Below are 23336 nucleotides of genomic sequence, written 5' to 3'. Positions count from 1 at the left end.
AAAAAAAAAAACAGATGAACAGAATAAATGAATCAGTAGGGAAAAATGAAAAAACATTAAAAAAAGTAGCTACTGAATCAACAACCTTTTAATCAATTCTTCAAAGCGCTGTTTTGAATAAAGTCGATACTTTTGAATAAGCTCAAATGCTTCTATACAGGAATCATCTTTATAAACGGCTCCTTGTAAACAAGAGAATGCTGCACGACGATTCTGAGTCATCAAATAAGCTTTTCCTAACAAAAGCAATAGTCCTGCTTCTATCTAAATATTGACAATTAGAAAGAATTTGAAGCCAACCATCATGGTGCAAGAGATACATCAAAAACATTCCTGAAAAGCTTCCCAATTTCACAGAATTTCAATCAAAAATGGAAACATTGATCATGCAACAGTGTTAATCTCGACAACTATTACCTTCAAATCTTCTGATATTTTATCAAGCGCAGTTATTTCTTCAGAACTTGGGACGAAAGACTTCGGTTTGGAGAGTTGAACCATATGAGGCATAACGGAAAAAACGAGATCATGATATCGATCCTTCAAAAATACAGAATTCTTAACTGTACATTCAAAACTCCCGTGATGAGAAACCAACATTTCTTCATTCCCGAGAATTGATTCGTTTTACAAGATAATGCCGCAAAAATGTAAACGTTTAAAGAGACAACAAATATGGAGATGGAAAATGGCTTACCCCAGTACCTAGTTTTAATTTGAGTATGTCGATAAATAGTTTTTTCTGTAAAGTGCATTTACATAAAAATAAGCGAAGAACATGTGTTTCATAATAAGCTCATGACGATCACAGTAAGCCATCAAACGTGTCCATTCTCCAGCAGCTGCTAAAACCTTCAAAAAAGAGAAAAAAAAGGTAAGACTAAAAATTCTACATTTCCATGAAATTTGAATAAAAAATCACTACACTTAACTTAGTTCGTCAACTACCAAACAGCAAGTTCTAAGATTTGTTAAAAGCTGTAATCATGCCTTCTATTATCATTCAAAGTTTCAAATGCAATTTAAAACTCAAACAATTTGCTTATAATCTTAGCGAGATATGCTTATCTGAGCTCCCGATTTACCTAGCATAGAGAACGAAATACAAATTTCAGATACATTACGCCAAGCGCATTACGAAGTGCTCTATTTGTACTCCGAGATGGAAAGCAGGAAAAGTTAATATCAAAAGAATGGAACTCAATACTAAAAGAATATATGTCACAAAATTTAGAAAAAGTGTGAGTAAACTAAACAAATATTTAAACCAAAACTTTTCACAAACTTTGATAAACCGAGCCATATCAACGAATGATGGTTGGGATCCATTCTTCCGACACAGTGCTAATCGTTTGTCCGCCCAAAACAATGCCGTTTTATATTGCGTGCTTGCTAAGTACCTCTGAATTAGGCTATCAATTTCGCTAAATCCGCAATTTCCATCACTTGTTAAGAGTGCCTGCGAAGGAACATCCAGTGGTGCTGAGAGCGCAGAACTGAGAAAAAAAATCAGGGCAGTGAATTACCAGTTAAACAACATTAATCAGCGATGTTACTTTTCAATATCCTAAACATTTGACTCTTTAAGGAAAATCTTATAATAAAGATGAGTGCATATTGTAGAACAACGGTCAACAAACATTACATAAAGTAATACATATTTGCATGTCCAAATATACATTAGGACAAGCAAATATATATTAATCTAAATACTATGGTAGCATATAACAATAGTGTGCAAAACGCATTCAATTTACTAACACACATAGATTTTCTGATTTCACAGAACCTGATTCCCCTCATTTTTCCATCAAGCTTAAAATTTGACGCCTCCTCACTAGGTAGTGACCAATAAATGGATACAACACTTCGGTTGATCACATAGACATGTGATACCATAACACTTCTTTAATGGAATCAAATAGTGTGACGTAAAACGAGAAGTATGCCAAAGAAAAAAAAATTGTACGTAAAGTGAACAAATAAGCTTACGTGCTACTCGTCGGTAATGACGTGGGTGTACGTGCGAGATCTTCAATGGTCGATTCGCGCGTAGGTATGGGTCGCTGTTTTATCGCACTTCTACCTACCATTTCATCCAAGTGCTACAATGACCACTGATTAAACGTTCACGAGAAGTATAAACTGATAGAGTTCAAAGCTTCAAATTTTTGAAACAGAAATTTTTTGTCAAAAACATCGCAAAGACCACTCAAGCCTCCTATCTTTAGACTAAAGCAGTTAATGATAACTCCCACGATACCAGATACAGTTCTGATAAACAACTAAAAGACTTCAAACCTGAACAAAAATCTTTGCAATAATATGAGACCAAGTGTCGGTGTGAGAAGATGATTTCATTTGTGCCACCACGCATTGAACCCCTAATTTTTCTTGATCCGGGACAAATCTGCGTTTTTGATTTGTAACAGGGAGTACAGGGTTCGGGGATAATTAAATTATGTGAATCCCGAAATAATTTTTGATCAAAACTTTGGACATATTAATTGAACTCAGAGTAGCATTGTGATATCAAGGGGAAAGAACATATTTCTTAATAGCCCTCACGGATCACCGATTGTAAACCAGTAAATTCTGCATGGTTGAAGGAATGGTCCGGCACGAGAATCCTCGGGTCAGGGGTTTATTGAACATGAAATCTATAGACCTAAACCATGATTTCAGATGGAAGTGTACTCAGTGCTTCGTCAGTCTTAATTTACCATCAGTAGTACTCTGCGTCTGTGTATTATCAGCATCTCCACAGCTACGCATTTACCGATTTTCTAGCATCATAAGTTACTCGTTAACCTTCTTGACAGTAAAAAAGTTTCACGGTGCTACCATCTCTTCCTTCTTTTGCATTTCTGTATTGTTGGACTGACTTTATTCATTTACACCAAAAACGGACGAATAAAGGGACGAAAAATCAACAAACAAACCGGATGTTTTGAGTCCCAAAGTGCACTAACTGAAATGTATGGGGACGATGATATGTAAACTAAATATTTCAACTTGTCATTACAAAAAAAGATAACGATGAATAAAACGGGGAACAGCATTGCAGACCTCGACATATAGAACATCTCGATGCCTATACAAGAAAAACAAACATAATAGCGGGATACATTTACTTTGAAATGTTTCTATCTCCATCCCGGATATATGTGATTCAAAAATGCAAGACTTAATTTTTGTTCTGATCAACAAAATTAGGTCACAGCACCAATGATTAGCATGACTTCTGATCAATTCTTAAAAAAATGCAGTGTCTCTCTGAACAAGCAAAATGTAGGAACTCGGGCTAGCAATGATACAAAAAATTATATCGGTTTCTCATGGTTTTTTGTAGAAAACAGAGTTCGGCCTAGTGTGTAGACACCCTATTTTTGTAACGTTTACCCACAAAAATGATCAGAAAAAGTACTTCACATAAACATCGTCAGAAACAGTCAGAAGAAAACTCATATTGAAGTGAACCCCCAAACTTGGAAATATGGAGAAATGGGTTTAAACCACCTTATCCTGAACCCCTGAGGGCTAAAGCATTCACAACAGCTATTTTAAGAAAAGATTTGGGTGCGCTGAAAGCAACTATGAAGGGGAACATCTTTGACCACTACTGTTGCAGCTTACAACTGATTTTGGAGAAGCAGTACAATCCATGGTAAAATTCGGAAGAATTTCCAGATCGCTGGCGATTTCCAATTTATCTTCGTAACTTAATGGTAGATTTTCAGTTTCAGTACCTTCGTAGCCGTAGATTAATTTGAAAACGTATTTGGAAACTACTGTTGCAGCAAGTCTGGAACGTGTTTGATTTGAACATTACGGACATGGGAGATCGAAAGAAAATCTGAAAGCTTATCAATCTCAAAATTTGATAAATCCTATACCAACCTCTGCAAAGGATTAGTTACGGGCATTGCGACCAACCGCAACTCAAGCGAATGCGCCCATTCGATGATTTCTTTCACCTGCAATAATGTAATCGAAGGTAATCAAAGCAGTAATGTACTTAAAGGTAATGAAAAAACTACCAGAAATCGCTGATCAATATAACTTCAATTGAATATCATTTGAATTCAGAATCAGATGTTTTAATAGCGACTGAAACATACCTGTTCATCACTTCCAATTTCCTCCAGCCTTTTTTTAATTTGATGAAAATCGGTAAAAATCTGTCCTCCTGGACCCCATGCCGGTATTCTATCACTCACCTCCTCAAATAAACCACCGAGTTCACCCAGACATTCGTAATTATCTATAAAGCAACTCGGTGAGTAGCATGTGGATTCAATTTATTAATCCCAAAAAATGTTTGCGCACAGTCCCCTGGCGCAATCTATTACACTTTGACTCCTAATAGCTAATTTTTGTGTTTTTAAAAAAATTTTCTCCTCACTTTTAAAGCCACTACACCTGAAATAAAATGGAAAGTCGACCAATAAAGAAATCCTTTGTTTTGCATAAGAAACATTTGAAAAAATACCTGATATAATCATGTTAGGCGCAACTTTTTCGAAGAAAATAGAATGTGCTTCATCAAGCATGCCACCTTGCAAAGCGTATAAACACATTTTAGTCTCGTCACCTTCCAATTTCGCCCGCATATATCCGAAATAACATAAGATCATGAGGAACAGATTACATAAGATCATGAGGAACAGATTACGGAAATCAAAAACCTATGCGGTATCCAACAATAAAAAACGATTGGCGAATCAAAAAACCTACCTTGATCGAGCAATAATACAATCTGGTAAACGCGCTACTGTTGACAGTTTGATGTAAGTTTCCTCATTAGCCTTATCCGCGATTCGATCCCCAAGTTCGATCAGAGCATCATTTCGACTAACAGTTTCAAAATATTTTGCATCAGAATTATAATTAATGAGAAAATATAGGGAATGGTGTTCAATATGTGTCTTTGAACTTATCAAAAAAACTGTTATCAGCGATAGATTTATCAATAAGTTTTGACATTGGAAGTTTTACAGATAAAACGTACCTCTGCAAACTAGAAATATGCATCAATACAACTGCAGCGAGATCGTACAACTCCATTTGACAAAGTTGCTCAGCGAATCGAATATGAAGTGCATATTCAGCAGATTCTGAGGGATGTCCAAATTTCAAAATTCGTAAGATAAACCACAAATGCCAGCTGCAAACATTTCTTTACAATAGAAAGGAGAATTTTGCGAAAGAAAAGACAAGAAAAATAAAGGAATTCTTTTAAAAGCTTAGTTTTTAGCCTACCATGTGAAGATGGGCTAATTAATCAATCAAATAACTAAACCTGAAGTAAGGGTTACTATGATTTACTGCAAGTCCTTGATCCTAACTCTTATTCTGTCTGTCTATCCCGTTCTGTTGATAATTTCCGGAACAAATTAGGAATAACATCATAAACAGAATAAAAAGTTCGTTTTTCTCTTTCTCAAAATGAAGAAATTTTGACGTTTCCCTATTTTTTCTTTTATTTTCTTCTCTTTGTCTTTCTATCAATTTTGCATCGGTGGAAAGGCCTAAGACCAAATTATTGAAACGAAAGTGTAGAACAAAGAACAGTCAATCTATTCTTGAAACTCAAAGTATAATAATCAGCACAGACCATAAATGATAGTCCATGGGATGTAGAGAGGTGCAGCCAGGTTCTAAAATAGCTTCCATAGGCTGACTGGGATCACAAGCCAACTGAATCAACTTATAAAAAACATTGCACTTCAACGTATGTTCTGCCTCTCGCGCCTTCAAATCGTTTTCGAAAGCGTGCAAAACATATTTTAACGAGGCATCGAATGGGTCAAAATATGAAACGAATGTGCATAACGCCTACAATAAAGAACATTTTTTTGCATATTACAAAAAAGTAAACAGTAGAAAAAAACAACAGTTATTCAACGACCAAATTAAGTACGTTTCTGACATTGAAATTTGCTATTATCTGCCTTTGTAATTTCTAATCTAGTGAAAATTTTAAATAAGTCTTGAATTTAGTAAAAAACAAGACGTATGGATAGAAAAACTAAAAATTTAAAAATCTACCAGCTAACTTACTTGTAATCCACCCAAACCATCATTTACAAAGATCATTCTGCCATTTATTTCAGCTTGCATTTCTCCAGCCATCAAAAGATAAATTTTCAGCAGATTCTCGTCGATAAATTTACACTCCTTTGTTCCCTTCCAATGTTCAATCTGAAACGAAGAATGATGCTAAGGGTTTTTAGACAGAAATAAAGAGTTATAGTGCACGACTGCTGATATTGTTAATTGTCAGTTATTAAATACTAATGTAAAGAAACTGTGTTTCATTTTCAGTAAACTCATATTATCTGTCGATTTAATTTTGATGCTGGAAAAAATTCTGCGCAAAAAATGGACAATTTCTAAAAAAATAAGTCTATTACAACCACAACCAAATGTAAACCTGGTTTTTATAAGCTGCTCTGTCGGTATGCTTAAATAATGAAAGCCCGAAAGCAAGATGAGGATGATTACTCTCGATAGCTTCCTCTACTGCAGCTTTCAAATCACCGATCAGCATTAAGTGAAGAATTTTAGCAGGACCCGATGATGGTAGCTTTTCATGTCGTTCAATAGTTGCTAAATATTTTTGTAGCCAATTAGCGACCTCTTCACGACGACAGAGCATTCTCGTGTAATTGGTGCAAGCTGAAAATAATGCAGAATGTATTTAGATAATTTGAAAATAGTGATTTTTAGATTTCATAAGTTTGCACCGTTCGGCGAATGAAAATGCAGGATGAGAAAGAAAACGCGATATCAGTTTAAAATCAAAGAGACAATAATAAGAATGAAATACCTGCAATTTGAGGGCCAAAAAGGGCATCACATAATTCCAAAACATTCGAATCATGTGTCATACCGCTAAATCTCGATGCCGCCAAAGAACAACTTATTAAATCAGGAAACTCCTAATAAACAATCTTAGCATGACATGGCCTATGTGTTTCGCATTAATTCAAGTTCAAAACTCAGTAAGCTATTTTTAAGGAACCACCAGACATTTATTAAAATATTAAAACAAAAGAAAAATTGAAAGATTTTATTACGAAGAAATTCAAGCATTCGAAAAAAAGTTCAAAAAATTAGCTTACCCCAACTGGCTTTCTTTGTGGAACACTCTGGAAAATCAGATTGTCGGTATCCGCATTACTCACTATTTTACTCATCGAGTCGATTTTTCGGAAGAGATCAATAATATATTCCTACAGTAAGTCAAAACAATAACTGAACTCATATAAATAAAAACCGAATCTTTTCTTGCAAAGCAAGAAAATAGGGACAAAAACTCGATATTTCATGATTAATGCTATAATAACAGAAAATTTAAATTAAAAAAAAATTACTGTAGGAACTTGATCGACACACTGAAGTTTAACACATCGGACTGATAATGAATTTGGAAGGTCACTCATCCAATGTACTCGTCCTGCAAAAGAGGAATCTCATCCTTAAAATCAGATTTTCAAGTTTATTCGCGATATTGTATCATGTTGAGAAGGAATATCTGAGTGGACCCCATAATGCAGTAATGCACTCTCAAAGTAACAAGGGATAAATGCCAGTTTGTGAGGTTTGAGCAAGAAGCTCGCTCAAAAGTATAGAACCGATCCATGAAAGATTCCTGAGTTTTAGACAGCATTATCAGCGACTGAATTAAACAATTGATTGCCAACACCTCGTCATGGAGATCAAAGTACATTTTGCATAAACAATAATCCAGAAAACGGAGTTCCAACTTTTTTTTTAAAAAGGTCATATCTGTGCAGCATAAAAATAAAACTTTTCCACTCTTGGATTTATCAATAACGACCATTTCAAGTCTTTGATTACATGACCCGATTAATTCCAAGTCCAGAAAAAAATTAACTAACCATGATTCCAACTCACACGTCCACATCTCCCATTCATTAATGAGCCGTCTATAAATGTACCAGTTCTTTCGGCTATTTTCATGACTACTTGTTCACCCTCTTTAAAATAACTTTTTATTTCATTAACCGGATCAATGAGATAAATTTGCGACTGCTCCGTGCTATCGTCTTGTTCTTCTACATCAATCATCATAGAATCACCCAACAAACCATCTACAAAATCAAGGTCTTTCTGAATTTGAAATCCCTTTCAATATAAGCAGCTGTCAGTTGAGACGTTAAATCGTAAGTCGAAACTGCACGATATAATAATTTTACGATTCTTTGAACATTGTTGTGATAAATTACTGACAGTGCATTACAAACATTGTAAATGGATGTAATCGAGATGAAATTAGGACGAAACCAAAACAAACCCAGAACTGCTTTATTATCACAAAGTTCCACTTTATGTTGCGTTTCTAACACCACGCTTGGTCGAATAGAGTCATGCACAATATTTGTATCAAAAAAAGCATCCTGCTCAGGAAATAATTTTCCATAACCTAAATTTTTGAACTGAAAAGAATCAGTAGAAAGATGAATTATTACTATGAATAAAAGATGAAGAAAAAAATGTTGTACCGTTGATTCCACCCAATCCACGTACAAAAAACATTGAATCAATTTGTTTCAACTCTTGCTGATGGTCCTGAAAGCATAACATGCAGCTTTGTGCTAATCATATAGCTTATCATAAGGAAAGATAATTGCTAAAAATGAATCAAATTTGAAAATTAGTAAGTGAAACACTTTCAGCTTTTTTAACAAACATTAACAACGGTATCAAATATCATTTGATGAATGGTACGTTTTAGGCCGAGGTACTTTTCATATTTCGTTAAATGAAGGTTTTACAGAGAAATTTTCTTTCATGAAAAACAAAGCAACGAACAAATTATTACAAGTTGAATCAAAATAAATCGAGGAAAAGTTGCCATCTCTATTTTGTGGTTTTTAAAATTGTTTAACTCACTTGAAACCTATCAGCTGTAGAATCACTTGTTGCCGCTGAGTTGACAATGTCATCTTCATGAGCAACTTTCAGCTTCGGTAATTTGGCACGTTGCACAGCATTTTGGATTCTGCTGGCTTTGAAGGCCATCTTCAACTGTACCTCATCGAGCATATCATCGTCATCATCATCCTAAAAAATTCGGGACATTTTAAATTTATATTTAAATTGGAGGCAAATCTAATTTATAAAAAAATCATGCTTTTCTTATAATCAAGTCCAACTGAAGAAATGAATCGATGAAAACAAAAATTACAATTGTAAGGGACACCAGTATATAACCACTCAAAGAATATCGGTTACTACTGAAAAAACGAAATTAACCGTCAGTCCGTATTTGGTAAAGTGTGGCACTGCGAAAACCCAAGTGCCTGTTTCAGGACGATAATCTTTGAATTTTGCTCCCATTTTTAACGAAGCACGTTCCAGTTTCGCCCGATAGCCCAATTCTTCTAGCCTGAGAGGATCCTCAAAAACAACCTTAATGATTTATGATTGCTGAAAGTTGGATTCTAAGAAACAAATTCTGACATTTTCTGTATGCAACAACATCAAATGACGATAGTTAGAACAAACCGTGATATATTCCTTGGTTTTTTTATCTCGAGGCCAAACTCTGTCCAAACTAACTTCTGCAAATCGATTTAATTCTTGCCCAACTGGTGGTTTCGCATTATCATCAGGATATACAATCACTTCATGCTGACGAAAATGTACTACCTGGAACAAAGCTGACGTTAACGCGAAGGAAGGTATTTCCTAACTAAAAAGTTTCAAAACACCAAATATTTGAAAGGATGAAAAATTGCCCCAAAGTAAAAGAAAAAATTGTCAATCTACTCAGAAGTAACAAAAAATCAAAACCTTATCCAAATTAACATTGCACAAATCGAATGGCCCCGGCCAGAAAACACTTCCGAAAGCAAGTCGGCGTATCGTAAAGCCACTTACAATATGACAGACACCATTATTCTCCAGCGCCATTTCTGCAAGTTGATCCAGCGATGGTTCGCATTCATAATCCCGCCTGTAATAATTGAAATCCTCAGCTGTCAACGAAGAGTGACTCCATTTTTTTTTGAGCATACAAGCAGACCAATAGTAACACGGGATTGTTGCATTTTAAAAGTAGAAGTTTTAGAATGCTGTCCATCTACTGGTATTTGAAATTCCACTGAAAGATTCAAGATGTTGCTATCTCTAAAAACAAACAAAAGAAATCACCTACCTTGTTAAAATTATACCTGCTGGATGAACGCTATGCACAGCAATATTTTCAGGAAAGGTATTAACTACACTATTAGTTATATTCTGTGAATTACTGGTACTTTCATTCTCGGAATACACCTGAATTGGTATTTTATAAAAATGATTATTCTCGTTCTACAGCAATTCGTTGGGTCAAACATTTACCAAATGACTGGTCTCATTTATCTACTTCTGAAAAATTTTATATATTCTATATGTACATATAAATTTTATATGTACGATATTTTATGACCATCAGCGGCATGTTGTTTAGTTTGGAATAAACAAAAAGAAAGGAAAGATTTTAAGACCACAGTAAGTACTGAGACCTGCTTCCAGTGTAAGTTAACAGCTAATATTAATCGACATGTCACTAAATGACTTCACAACTACATTCTGTCAGAAAGATTATTAGTTTTGAGGTTGAAGAAGAATATGCATTATTAAGAGACTAGGCAATCCTGAAAACCAATAAATAAGTGTTATTAATATAATTAAAATAAACCAATGGTGAGGAAACTTCAGCAGATTGTCGCAGGGCAGATTGAGGACTAGCAGGTTGTCGCCCTTCTTCAATTGCTACTTTGTCAGCTAAACTTTTCGAAGGTGGCAATATGAATGAAACGCCTGTTCTTCGTCCCGTCGTTGTTAACTCGGCAGTAACTGATCGCTACAAGTTTTCAAGGATATTGGAATACGTAAATCTTGATTTCATTTTTTTTTTTGATTTGTAACGTGTCAAAACAAACACTTACAGCATCTTCCTTTGAAACTATACCAATTCGTGTATTATCAGCTGCTTCATTATCTCCACCAATCTGTGCTGCTGATAAAAGCGACGAATTTACTGAATTGGTAGAATTCCGTCGATTCTCTTGCTATAAATAGTTCGACTCCCTTATTCTTCAAGTAATTATCGATTTTTGGATTTGGAAATCAATTATGTCCTTTATGAGTCTGAGATACTAATGACGATCGACGTGACATATAACCAAGGAATGAAAAGATTATTGAATTTTTTCAAATTTAATTTGGTACCATATATTTATGAAGGACACTGAGATCAAGCCGTTTAACATTGGAGTTATATTTTGATTTCGATGACTGGCTAGTATTCATCCCCAGAAAGCTTGAAGGATCTATCGATGAAGAAGAACCATTGGCACCACACGATCTGAAACATAATGTTTTGAGAAATTCGAAAATTCATTAATTCCAATTCAAATGAAAAAGAAATATTCCAATTTGTTAATTAACGGGACCTAAATACTTCATTATCCAAATGATACAAAAAGAACTCTCATTAACCATCGCTATAAAGAATTTATTTTAGACTGCCATAACAAGAAAAAACATACCGATTAACGGCACTATCAAGATTCAATGATGTGTTCTTCTTATTACTTCCTCTAAGGCCAGGTGGCAAAAACATGGAGTGATATGTAAAATCCCCAATACTATCTCGGGACTTGGAAGCCGAAGGTCTGATACGTGATGCAGCAGCCGGTATTGAACCCAATACAAGTGGTCCACTCGGTGTTGTTGTCGTCACCGCACCTGCATCTTTCTTTGAAGCCAGAAATCGAATTTGTCGCTCTATGCTACAAGTATAATGATTAATGAAAAAAGTTTTAGAAAACTTCTACGAAGTAACTGAAAATAAAGAAGAAGAATGTGAAAAAAGCCCTCTACAAAAATTTAGACACTTCAATCTAACCTGACCGGATTAGGAATATTGAATTTCTATATGAAAGTAGTTTTCAAAGAACACAGACAAGAAAACTACCGATAATCAGTTTGTAACATACAGTTAAGCATGGCTGAGCAAACACTGAAAGGTCCGAGAGAAGATAAGGAAAAAAAAAGACAGAATACGTTAAAACAGAACACGTAGTCCTGTTAACAAATATCAAGAAATAGAAGGGAAAAGTATAAACAGTTCCATCTAACCTGACTGGATTAGGAATATTGGATTTCTCTTGTGATTCGGTCGTTAAAAGTTTTAACAACGGATTGTCACCGTAAGGACTTGCTGCTAACTGCGCTTCGATTACTGCTTTTTCAATTTGCCATTGATTAAAATCAGCTCCCAAAACAATGGGTGCTGCTGATGATACATTACCACCTGCTACTTGTTGAGTGGAACCAAAAACTGGAAAACATCAAAAACTTCACTCTCCGATTTAATTTGGGCTTTTCTATGATTTCGAATAAGAAGAAAAACTTTGTATATGGATATGATTCTCACCAGGCTGCGTCGAAGTAGAGCCAAATAAAGAATTAGTTGGTTTCGCTGCAGATGAACCGAATAATGATGGGGTTGAAGAAGGGGCGGGTTGTCCGAAAAGACTTCCTAAATGATAAGAATTACTAAGCAATGAAAAATTAGAAAACTGAAAGAAAACTTCGATTATACAACACAACAATTTATTCCCAACTTATACACCATTTTGTATTACAAATTACCTGTACTCGAGCCAAACAATCCACTAGTAGCTGGTTTAGAGCCAAAAAGTCCACCTGTTGATTGGGCACCTGAAAAACAATCAAATTTTTTCTAACAATTGACCCCTTATAGAAAATGAAAAGAAATTTAAAGTCTCCAAATTTATCTAAGAATTTCAACAGCAACTTTCAACATGTACCAAAAGGTGAAGCTGTGGACGTGGATGGACCAAAAGCACCAAAGCCAGAAGGAGACGGTTTAGCACCAAAAAGGCTTGTCGAAGTAGTTGAAGTTGCAGGTTGCTAAAAACCATTGAATGATGAATTGTCAAAAATAAATTGATGATACGTTGAATAGAAGCAAATAATACAAATGAAATTTTTTTTAAGAAATTACTAGATGAAGCTAACAGCACCTTACCGCAAACTGAAAGGATGGAACACCGGTATTAACTGCTAAATAAACATCAGTATGTGATAATTGTATCAAAAGCACGATCATATTAGTATAAATAACAATTCTAAAACAACAGCAATAATTGTTTTCTCACCGTGCTGTTGCCAAATGTAAATGGGCTTGAGGAGGATGAAGCAGTGCTGAAAGCTGGTCCACCAAAAAGTGACGAACTTTGAGTACCGAAACCCTGAAATTACCTGAATACAATTCTTATGTCGAAATAAAAATGAAATAAACAACGAAATAAAACGAAAATCAAACTTCGGAACATAAAAGAAAAAGAATAAAAGAAATAGAAGATGTATAAATATACAATCAAAGTTCTATTAAGTAACTGCCATACTCCGCTCTGTTATGATTACATTTAGCTTGTGGCTAGTCTTGAGAAAGTTTTCAAGAAGACATGAAATAAAATTACAAATAAGAATGCTAAAACTATATTTAGAGCTTATAAACTAAAATTAATGAATGATAAATGGAACAAAATGGAACTTCGACGAATAAACGAACAGATCTTTAACAATATACTGTTTTAAAAATCTTTATTGGGAAGGGGGGGGGGGAGGGAAATCAGGAGAAACAAATGTTCGTAGTATTCAGTTAAATCCTTTACGTGACATAAGACTACAATGGTTCTGGAACAGGATGAGTACGCCGGTCATGCTGAGATACCAAAAACAACTGAAATATTACCTATTTGTTTTGCACCTTGGATAGAATTATCGTTTCTAATAGAGCAACTGTCATAGTTAAAACAGCCTTCTTATTAACGAAAGCAAACTAAAAGTAGTGAAAAAAATACAAGATAACACAGATTAAAAGCAAATGAATCAAACCGTCGATGGTTTAGTGCCAAATAATCCTGTGCTAGTCTGAGTCTGCCCAAACGGTGATGCTGTAGTCGAACCAAACAATCCTCCACTAGCTGGTTTACTGCCGAAGATCGATGTAGTGGTTGTTGGGGTCCCAAACAACAAAGATGAGGTTGTGGTTGTAGCGCCAAAACTAGTTGAGGCTAAAAAAAAGTTTGTAATGAACTATCACTAAAATAAAATCGTTTATGATCCAAATTTGCTTAGCTTGAGCATTACGTACCTAATCAACTGACGAAGAATATAAAAGTGGTTCTCTCGATGTAACATGGAATTTTATTAAGCTCGTTAAACATTTAAAATAAATAAAGCATTAACTACCGAATGCTAATAAAAATGTTAATTAAAATGTAAACCGAATTAATAGAAATAAATGGACTCACTGCTTCCAAACAGCGGTTTATTTTGACCAAAAATTGAAGACTGCGTTGTATTTGTACTAGAACCAAATAACGAGGAAGATGGTTGCGAAGTCTGACCGAATACCAAACCGCCACTCTGAGGACCTTTTCTGTTTGCCAAGTAATCATCACATCTCAGCTCCTATGTAAATTGTAAATCGAAATGTTTAATTTTTAGTTATTTCATTTTGTTTATTCTGCAAAATAGATATGGATATTATACTGAAGAATCCTACGTATGTTTTGAAATCAGTGAGATGATGTTGGTAAAATGAAAAGAATGAACAGATCGTGGCAAAAGTATCATCATTAGCGGTTAAAACTTGAAATATCTAAAACACAGACCTCTAAACTCTTGTTTTCATATTGTTTCATGGCAGTGATACACATATGCTTCGTGCTGATCGTTTGGTTTGTACCATTACGAAGCATAGTATCTGTGGATGTGGGAGGTTCGAATTTAACAGTTGTACCCGATATAGTTGATGCTGGAATATTTCATTTCTAGCAACTTTTCACGAATAAAAAAATGCCATGGTTTTTTCGGCTCTTGAAGCTTAGAATTAAATAATTTTAGCGCGAAAAGGGGAAAAGCCTACAAAGAAGGTCTGTAAAGACCTAAAATCCCATACTTCCAAAACCTGATCCGAAAACACCACCAGTTTGTTGTGCCGACTGAGCTGAACCAAACAGTGATGTGGTACCACCGAAACTTGTTGGTTGCGTTGTCGACGATGCACCAAAAAGTGGTTTTGACTGACCAAATATTGATGTTGAAGCAGAGGAGGTTGGCTGCGTACTTCCTAGAATAGGACACCATCTCATTGCATATACGATTTAAGCTTAATTTTACTTCGTAACCTCAAAACTTCTCGCTTTTGATGTCAATGAAGCAGTCAAACCGAAAAGTGATGTCGACTGTCCGGGAGAACCAAAAATAGATTTTTGTCCGAATAAACCCGTGCTCTGCGTGGTCGTTTGCGTGCCAAATCCTGTTGGTGGTCGATTGGCGGACGATCCAAACAATGAGCTACTTGCTACAACAGAAATATTGAAATGTTACAATATTAATGCCACAATACAGGGATCTCTCTTGAAACTCGCTTCAGAAAAAAGAGAAAATAATGTGCTCAATAAAAAAGCGGAATTAACAAAGTTGAAGAGTGGTAAAGTATTAGCAGAAAATTACTGCTAAGTGGTAAACAGAAAGGAACAGAAGTAAAGAGTAAATGAAAGAAAATATTGCGGTAATATAGGCAAGCTTTATTCTACTGGTGCCACCATAAGAGGCACTATCCTCACGTTTTATAGTGGATCGAAGTCTCCCTGCTTTCTCCGGATAGGGTAACGACAAGAAGCTTCCATAGGAAGACAAAATCTCGGAAATCGAATAGAACTTACCACCAAAGGCAGATGTATTGGATGAACTGAAAGGCGATTTTCCAAACATTTCGAACTGAACGAATACTGCACACTGGAAATAAACAGACCTGAAAAGACATTGTTTGCAAAGCAGTTAAATCCAGTGACCTTTAACCTAACGGGAAAGACAAGGATCACCCAAACGATGCCCACTCGCATCTTAGACCTCTCAAATATTAACCACAAAGTGAAAATATGAAATCTTGGCAGAGTGCCAAAATTGACTCTTCGCGCCAATTTAAATAAGTATTAAATGGTTGATTGCCTTGTAGCCAATAGTGAGAGACGTTCATAACCCTTACCGCCACGCTCTGTGCTCTCAATGAGCTAGCCATTTCGGTTTACCTTATTAGAATATTCCCGGTTGTACCTGTTTCTATCCGGAATATATCTGGAGATATCAGAATTGGTATGAATTTCGTAGAGTTATTTTAACCTTTTTTGTATTAATTTCAGCAAAATACAATGCGACTATTTATGAATTAGGCGTACTTGCAATTAATACCAAATGTAGTGATAACAAATGCAAAAGGATGACTAAAAAATAATATATCAATAAGCTTTGTTGAATTATAAATTTCACAACAGCAAATTTAAATTTGTCGCTTTCCAAGAGCTTCTCCATCCATCTTCTGATTAAGAAACCATTATTAATACAGAATTTCATTAGTTTAACAAATTCTTCTGCACTTTATTTGTGCATGCAGCATTGTAAAATGGAATTCGTTACCATAATTTCAATTTTCGAAAAAATAGTTCTGTAGGATGTTGGACTGAGAGTAAGGTGATACATGTACTCGAATTAAGAACCTATGCGAAAGGTGTAAGTTGTTGAAGTATTTCTTGTTGTAAAAAAAGATTGTACATAATTCTAAATTCTCATTCGAAATTTTTCCGTAAAGTGAATTAAACATAGCGAGGATGGATAAAGTACCGATAAAAAGTTCTTTTAAAATGTATGAATTAAGGAAACGTTAGATATCCTGGAATAAGGTTTGAGCTTTATTACGAAAGAATTTAGCTTCGAAATATATTAAAAAGTTCCTTCTAAATCAAAAATATTATTAGGATTTGAAGAACACTGCACGTATTATTTGTGGAAGCGCAGCTGAAAAATTTCAACTGATACATGTATGAATCGAAATACAAATCACTGCAAAAACTTATCATTATCAGTCTTTATTATTGATCGTAATTGATCTACTTCATTTAATTCATAAAACTTCGGCAAACTTTGTCCGGATCCGCATTTATTTGTATACGTATTGTGTGCTTATCGCATAAAATGGTGTGAAACGAGATGTCCTCCAATCGAGGAAACCGAATATAGTCTGAAATTTCAATTCTACATCAGTGAAGGAATCTAAAACTTAGTTGTGCTAATCTTATATAGGAGCTATGTTCTCTGCATGATCTCAAAATGTTTTTGGAACCCAAATCACCCACTGGATCATATATTTCGACAACGAGGGTTCTTTATGGAAGGAGTGTATGTAAGGGAAATGACTTTGTTTTGGATGAAATGTCTAAAGTACAATTGTTGTCCAGTGTGATCTTGCTATGGAGAAAATTATTCAAGTGATCAACTGTTTTACCAGTTACACTGCTGTTAAATGCTTAAACTATGTTTGTTCCCAAACTTTCACAAAAATGAAATTACTTCTGTTGCCGAAATTACAAACGTCTGTAACAGCTGGTAATACTTTAAACAGGAGAACATAAAATATAAGGAGATTTATAGTGTATCGATTTTGACACATCACTCTATTTCCATCTGAAAGTTGAAAATTTATTTGTGACAGCGAAATCTCGAAAAACAATTTGCTAAAGGACGGATATCACCCCAAAATGCTTTGATATTTTATATCCAGTGTAGTAATCTTTCTAATTTTCCTAATTTTAGACTATCACGGAATGAAGAAAGATCGAGATGACGCACACATCCTTTACTTTTCTTATATGACGTAATTTTCACCACTAAAAAGTTAGTTGAAAACATTTTCAAAGGGACCATAACCTGCAAAGCTAAAAGATACTCCTTTCATTCTCTCTTTACTTCTTCCAATTCCCACCAGCTTTACTCGATTCGAAAATGAAATTCATGAGGTTCTCAACTAATTCTTAAAATAATATCACATTTGTGTAGTATGTGGAGCCTTAATTTTTAAGATTTTGACCACTGACGAAATCTCCTCTTTTGAAGAAAAAAGGGAAAGAATAAATTTTGTTTGGACAACATCAAATATCATCAACAAATTGATTATCCTAATATGCTATCCTCAGTGTAAAGAATAGGACAAAAATTATCTTGGTTAGTTAATAATTCTATCAAATGTCTAACAGATCAGCACCTACGATTCTTATGTACAAGGTAACGTTAATTGGTGTTAATGTTTTAGGGTTAAGTGACCCTAAAATCGACGAGTAAATATAAGGCACTGAAGTTAACAGTGCCTTATATTTACTCGTCGATTGAGTCGATGATCACTTATTGTAATATTAAAAATTGCACCAACAGGAGATGCAAACAATACTTTCTCGTGACGTCAGATGAAGTCATAAACGCTCCAACCCATGACGTGAACTACACGCAAAGCCTACAAGTCTTCGTAATCTGTTTGCTACTTCAGACCTGCTGACAAATTAGTTTTCACAAACGAATCATTCTCCTCCGATCCTTCTTTACTCATAAAAGAAGCAGCAAAACAGATTTCATTCAGGCTTCTTCATCAAGTTGGCCCTAAGCCAAAAAAAAAGGCTAATAAAAAGCAGTTTTTTGCGAGCTCTTTATTGCAAACGAATTGCTGTCCAAGAACCAGCTACTATAATTGCAAAGAAAATTTTAAAAAAAAAGAAAAAAAACTGTGTTCAAACAAATGAAGGAAGAAAGACTGAAAATTGAACTAGAATTTGAAATACTTTGAATTTTCGGCTAAAATTTCGAAGCCTAAAGAAAAAGGAAAAATAAATTGATGTGAAAAGGATAGGAGAAAAAGAATGAAAATGGCTTGTTATTGGAGATTTTGGTGGCTCTTAAAATAGACACTGATAAATATTAACGTTAAGGTTAAGCATTTGAAGGTGAACATCACTGGTGAGGGATGATAATCGAAAACATTTTCCCTCGTTTGACATTGCGAAGGGAACTCACCGAAAAATAATCAGAAAATGGATTTCTCTTCAAGACACGATTACTGTTTAATACTTATTCATGCAGAAGAAGGAAATATTCAATTTCCACCAATAATAAATGAAATTTTGATGCAATTTGCAATTTTTAACGAAATTTCCTGGGATGCAATTTTGTATTTTTGGATGCAGATGCGACTTTCATCCAAAAAATTACGATCCATTCATTAAATTCCTCCTAATACAGTAAGACTCAAGCTTGGGAAATATTGAGGGGTAAATTTCTCGAAATATTTCTTAACTGTTAAATGCGATTACTTGAATAGTTTTCCTGTTATTAGCCAAGTCCATCACAAAAATTTTCATAGAAAAGTTCCCTGACGAAACTAGAATAACTAAAATCTTTTAATTGTGAAAAATATTCAACAACATACAGCTTTCATTCATTTTCAGGTTTTTTTTTGATTTTGCTCAGAGGGAAGTGCGATTTTTTTTTTAAGCATGAAGCAATAGCTCCTTTCCAAAACTCTGAGGCTCATTGAATAAAAGAATTAGCGACTTTGACAATGAAATTATATGCGACAGTGAACTTTGCAAAAAACGCTTTCTCATATAGCAAACATTCAAAATCATGAATGAAGGAACAATTCGGCATTGAATTTCATTAAGTTCATGTTAATCATTCTGAAGTCAGCCACTTAGAGCTTATGATTTATTATTGGCTCGAACAGCATTGATTCCAAATGTTAACAATCTCACTGTCAACTTTCAATCAACTAGTCAACAATTGTTTTTTAATTTCCTTTATGGAAAATCTAATATCAATTTCCAAGAGTTCGGAAAAGTTAAGACAAAAAAGCAAAAAGGGAAATAAAGATTTGAAAAATTGAAAGAAGTCAGTTCGAGGAGCCAAAGGTCAAAGTCAAAGTCGTTAAACGTTATTACCTCAGTTGTTAGCTGTAGTTACCTTTATTTAGACTAACCAATGAACTCAAAAATAATATTAATAAATATTTTCAAACAGTTTCATTAAACACGCGAGTTATCAGCTTTGTTCATTAATCGTATGATACATTATATAATCCCAAGTGAAATGAGGTTCACATAATATGTTATGCTTTATTTTTATTCTTGACAGTGGGTACAGTATTTTCTCATACTTCCTCGATTTCTACCAAACAATATTGGTAATATTTTCAATTAAACAGTTTCATTGGGGATATTTTACTGGGATATTTCAGATGTCTACACCGATTTCTCTCAATCCTTTCTAGCCTTTTTCTGAAGTACTTTGATATTTGAATTTAATTCCACAAATCAAAGATATAATGGGTTTCAAATTGAGAACGATTGCTACTCGAAATTAAACGAATTCAGGGTATGAATAAAAAATTAAATTGAAAATTCCAGGAAATGAGGTGAAAAAAGGAATTTTTAGAAAAAATTAATCATATGGATTTTAAATTGAAATTGAAGTTGATTTTGTACATTAGATTATGGAAATTCATCTCTTTTAATTTCGATTTAAAAAGACCGATTGTACAACAGGCGTGGATAACTTTTAGCTTTTTCAGTTTTTCCAAAAATTAAAAATGTTATTTTTTTTAATTTCTAGAAGAATTTTTTTTTAAATTTCTTGGAAAGAATTTAAAAAGTTGGCATTAAAAAAGTTGATTGTTATAGGCATTCAAGACTATAGAATGCCTGAAAGATCAATTTGATCGGGATCAATAAAAAGACAATAAAATAGCCAATAATGACTTAATAAATTTTAAAATAATGGACCATATTTTGAAATGTGACAGATATAATACACTAAGTTGAAGATTTCCAACAAAGTATTCAAGGTAATTTGAAACTTCAGAACTAAATAAAAGACATTTAAAAAAAACCGAAATTAATTTGGCAATATTATTTGACAAAATGAAAACAGATTGAGAGAATAAATGACGTATCAGCTAAAATCCAAATTTTGGTTAGAAGGCAACAATATTATTCATCAAATTACTTTTTTTAAAGAGTTCAAAAAAAGTTATTAAAATTTTTATGAAACGAAAGATCAGAGACTAAACAATCGAATAAAGCTGAAAAGCAAACTGTATTTGTTGCAGGTGAATAATAGGAAAGTGTATGATTCATTATCATAAAAGATAATATTCCATAATACTTCCAATAATTTTACCGTATTTTCGTTGGTAAACACGACAAAGTAGTTTTTGATTAATTAAATTTGACGTTTGTAAGATTTGACTCCATCGTATATTAAACACAACAAAAGTAATCAGATATAATTACTTCGAAATTTAGATTTTCCAAAATTTGAAAGATCAATGAATAAAGTAAAGGTAATGTATGTCATTCGAACAAATGGTTATGGTAAGTTTCAGATGATCAACATCGAAAATGGTATTTCAAGAAAATTCTTCGTCATCCTTAATTAATGTAATTATAGTAATATAACTCACCAAAATTTTAAATCAAATTTAAAATGAATACGGAATTATCAAGTGTAAAAATAAATTGGCCCTCTGCTTCAGGTGGGCAACCTTACTATAAATGTTAATTAATAAGAAAGCAGTGGAATTTAGAAAGGAACACTGTTTTACATGAAAGAACTGATGGAAGTTAATCGGAAGAACAGTGTAGATCAGAGATAGTGCATAAAGATTTAGAGGTTAATATTTAGAATGACTTTTTATTTTCTTAACTTTTACTAAGAAAGTGAAAATCAAATTTGCTAAATTTTCTGCTTCATTTTAAAGGTAATTTTCTACCAAAATTTGCATGCTTCAATATTTTATTGTTATTTTTAATGTAAGAATTGATATAATCACTACAGTTTTTTACGTTAACTCAAGCAGTTCAGTTGCCTTAAATCAATAAAGTAGAGAATTTTGGGGACAAAGAATTGATTTTGTCAGAAAAAGAAAAAAGAGAATCCAAAGTTTGTCATTCTTTTTCTTTTTTACTGTTTTATTAATACATACATTTGTGACATATGCTTCGGTGATACATTGATAAAGCTGAAGCATGAATAAGCCAAGAGAAAACTTGGAAATCAATTCCAATTATGCTATAAAGTTATGATACGTTTAAGCTCTTAATTAAAGATTGTAATTGAAAACTATGGAGGAAATTAAAGGATGAAGAATGAAGTGCGAACTACTGTGATAGTATCGGTAGTAATGATCGGAGTATTAGCTGTGGCTGGAATTATCGGTTATATGATAATGAAACGTCGAAGAAAGAGAATGGAAGAAATAGAAACGGTTGATTACTTTTGATGCTTCCTTTATCTTTTTTTACCGTTTGTAAAAAGAAAATTGATAGCTTATAAATATTCCCATTGATTGACACCTTACTTTGACAAAGCCGCTGTACAAGCTAAAAACGCTTCTGCAGTATGAAATCGTGAAGACTAATTTTGTTGTATTATATTAGGATGGGTTTTTTAGGCACAAGGATATGAAGCATTGCAGAAATATCTTGAAACGCGTGTTGAAATTGTAATGTTTTCTTTTTTAAATATTTTAGGGAAGAATTTTGTAAAATAATAGTCATTTTGAATGTTATCTTGAAATATTATATTTGAAAATCAAAATTTTTATCATGGCATAAGTAAATTCTTTAGGATCAAGAGACAGCGGATGTAAACATGAGCCCTAAATTGAGCCAAAAGCTAATGTCGACAAGGTCACGTCACCGAAAAGAACGTAGCAGTCTACCTTTAAATTCGAGAAGGTTAGATTGAATCTTAACAGTGAAGTTAAGTTGAGATTTTTCTCTTCCAAAGTATTATGTAACCTCAAATAAAGCTAACATCTCTTGTTCTTTAAACATATCACTTCTTTTGTTCCAGTATTTTGCTTTCTTCAGAATTCGATTCAATAAATTCCAAGGTTCGGGACAACAAAGCACTAATACTCATATCAATGATATAGTAGGTAGGTCCACCATTTCGATAAATGAATCAAACTGTTCAGCTATTTCAAAGCAGGCTAGACTCTGACATTTTTAGTTGCTTCACATTTTAAGAAATTTTTCATGCAAAATTGATTGTTTCAACAATATCAGCAACTTCCGATACTATTGATGCGACATGCCATTTACTGATAGCTTACTTCGGGTAAGTCACTGCAAATAACTGTGTTGCCTTGATCTGCAAGGAGCTTAGGGATAAGTCTATCAGATGGCATGTGTTGAAGGAACTTAAAAATTAAATGATACGGTAATTTAGTTTGCGAAATTACTATACGATAGATTCTGTTAGAACTTTTTGTCAATTTATTTTTAATCGTTTCATCCCATCAAATTCTGAAGCAATAGGAGAGGTAATGAATCTGGTATGTAAATTGATATAAGCGATGTTTCCATACATGACATTTTGAGTTGATACACTTT

The 23336-nt window shown here is 33.8% G+C and overlaps 4 protein-coding genes across 4 annotated transcripts in view; 1 reads left to right on the top strand and 3 right to left on the bottom strand.

Annotated features, from left to right (window-relative positions):
* LOAG_16726 (CBR-EMB-27 protein) overlaps positions 1-2377 on the bottom strand; it is a gene marked incomplete at both ends in the record, with an annotated part of 6397 nt that extends 4020 nt beyond the window's left edge. Inside the window, 6 exons of the mRNA XM_020449376.1 lie at positions 86-264; positions 418-540; positions 760-852; positions 1286-1496; positions 1993-2105; positions 2333-2377. Coding sequence (XP_020307106.1) covers positions 86-264; positions 418-540; positions 760-852; positions 1286-1496; positions 1993-2105; positions 2333-2377 — 764 coding nt within the window. The remainder of the gene's footprint in view (positions 1-85; positions 265-417; positions 541-759; positions 853-1285; positions 1497-1992; positions 2106-2332) is intronic.
* A 497-nt stretch (positions 2378-2874) lies between these two features.
* Positions 2875-4613, bottom strand: LOAG_04655 (hypothetical protein; the record flags this gene model as incomplete). Its single annotated transcript, XM_003140192.2, has 4 exons — positions 2875-3805; positions 3901-3977; positions 4122-4264; positions 4493-4613. 4 exons carry the CDS (start codon positions 4611-4613, stop codon positions 3595-3597), a joined length of 552 nt encoding a protein of 183 aa, XP_003140240.1. The 3' UTR covers positions 2875-3594.
* Positions 4614-4733: 120 nt separating this feature from the next.
* On the bottom strand, positions 4734-15880 carry LOAG_04654 (hypothetical protein; the record flags this gene model as incomplete). Its single annotated transcript, XM_020446649.1, has 31 exons — positions 15786-15880; positions 15287-15421; positions 15017-15187; positions 14730-14872; positions 14367-14526; positions 13948-14126; positions 13206-13298; positions 12855-12957; positions 12676-12744; positions 12458-12562; positions 12160-12361; positions 11568-11810; positions 11248-11383; positions 10965-11087; positions 10715-10879; positions 10190-10308; positions 9826-9988; positions 9538-9681; positions 9286-9429; positions 8923-9093; positions 8532-8598; positions 8324-8452; positions 7908-8120; positions 7380-7462; positions 7128-7238; positions 6833-6944; positions 6437-6681; positions 6064-6204; positions 5618-5838; positions 5012-5167; positions 4734-4854 (listed from the first exon to the last, which is right to left on the bottom strand). Exons 1-31 carry the CDS (start codon positions 15832-15834, stop codon positions 4734-4736), a joined length of 4416 nt encoding a protein of 1471 aa, XP_020303038.1. The 5' UTR covers positions 15835-15880.
* Positions 15881-22078: 6198 nt separating this feature from the next.
* LOAG_04653 (hypothetical protein) lies at positions 22079-23065 on the top strand (the record flags this gene model as incomplete). The annotated part of the gene is made up of 5 exons (XM_003140190.1): positions 22079-22204; positions 22391-22441; positions 22567-22676; positions 22812-22879; positions 22971-23065. The coding sequence occupies 5 exons, from the start codon at positions 22079-22081 to the stop codon at positions 23063-23065; spliced, it is 450 nt and encodes a 149-aa protein (XP_003140238.1).
* Positions 23066-23336: the final 271 nt, after the last annotated feature.

Source organism: Loa loa (assembly GCF_000183805.2).
Source record: "Loa loa unplaced genomic scaffold supercont3.15, whole genome shotgun sequence".
In the NCBI taxonomy this organism is placed as follows: Eukaryota; Metazoa; Nematoda; class Chromadorea; order Rhabditida; family Onchocercidae; genus Loa; species Loa loa.
Note: the sequence above shows the minus strand (reverse complement) of the source record. Positions and strands in the feature narration are given on the sequence as shown.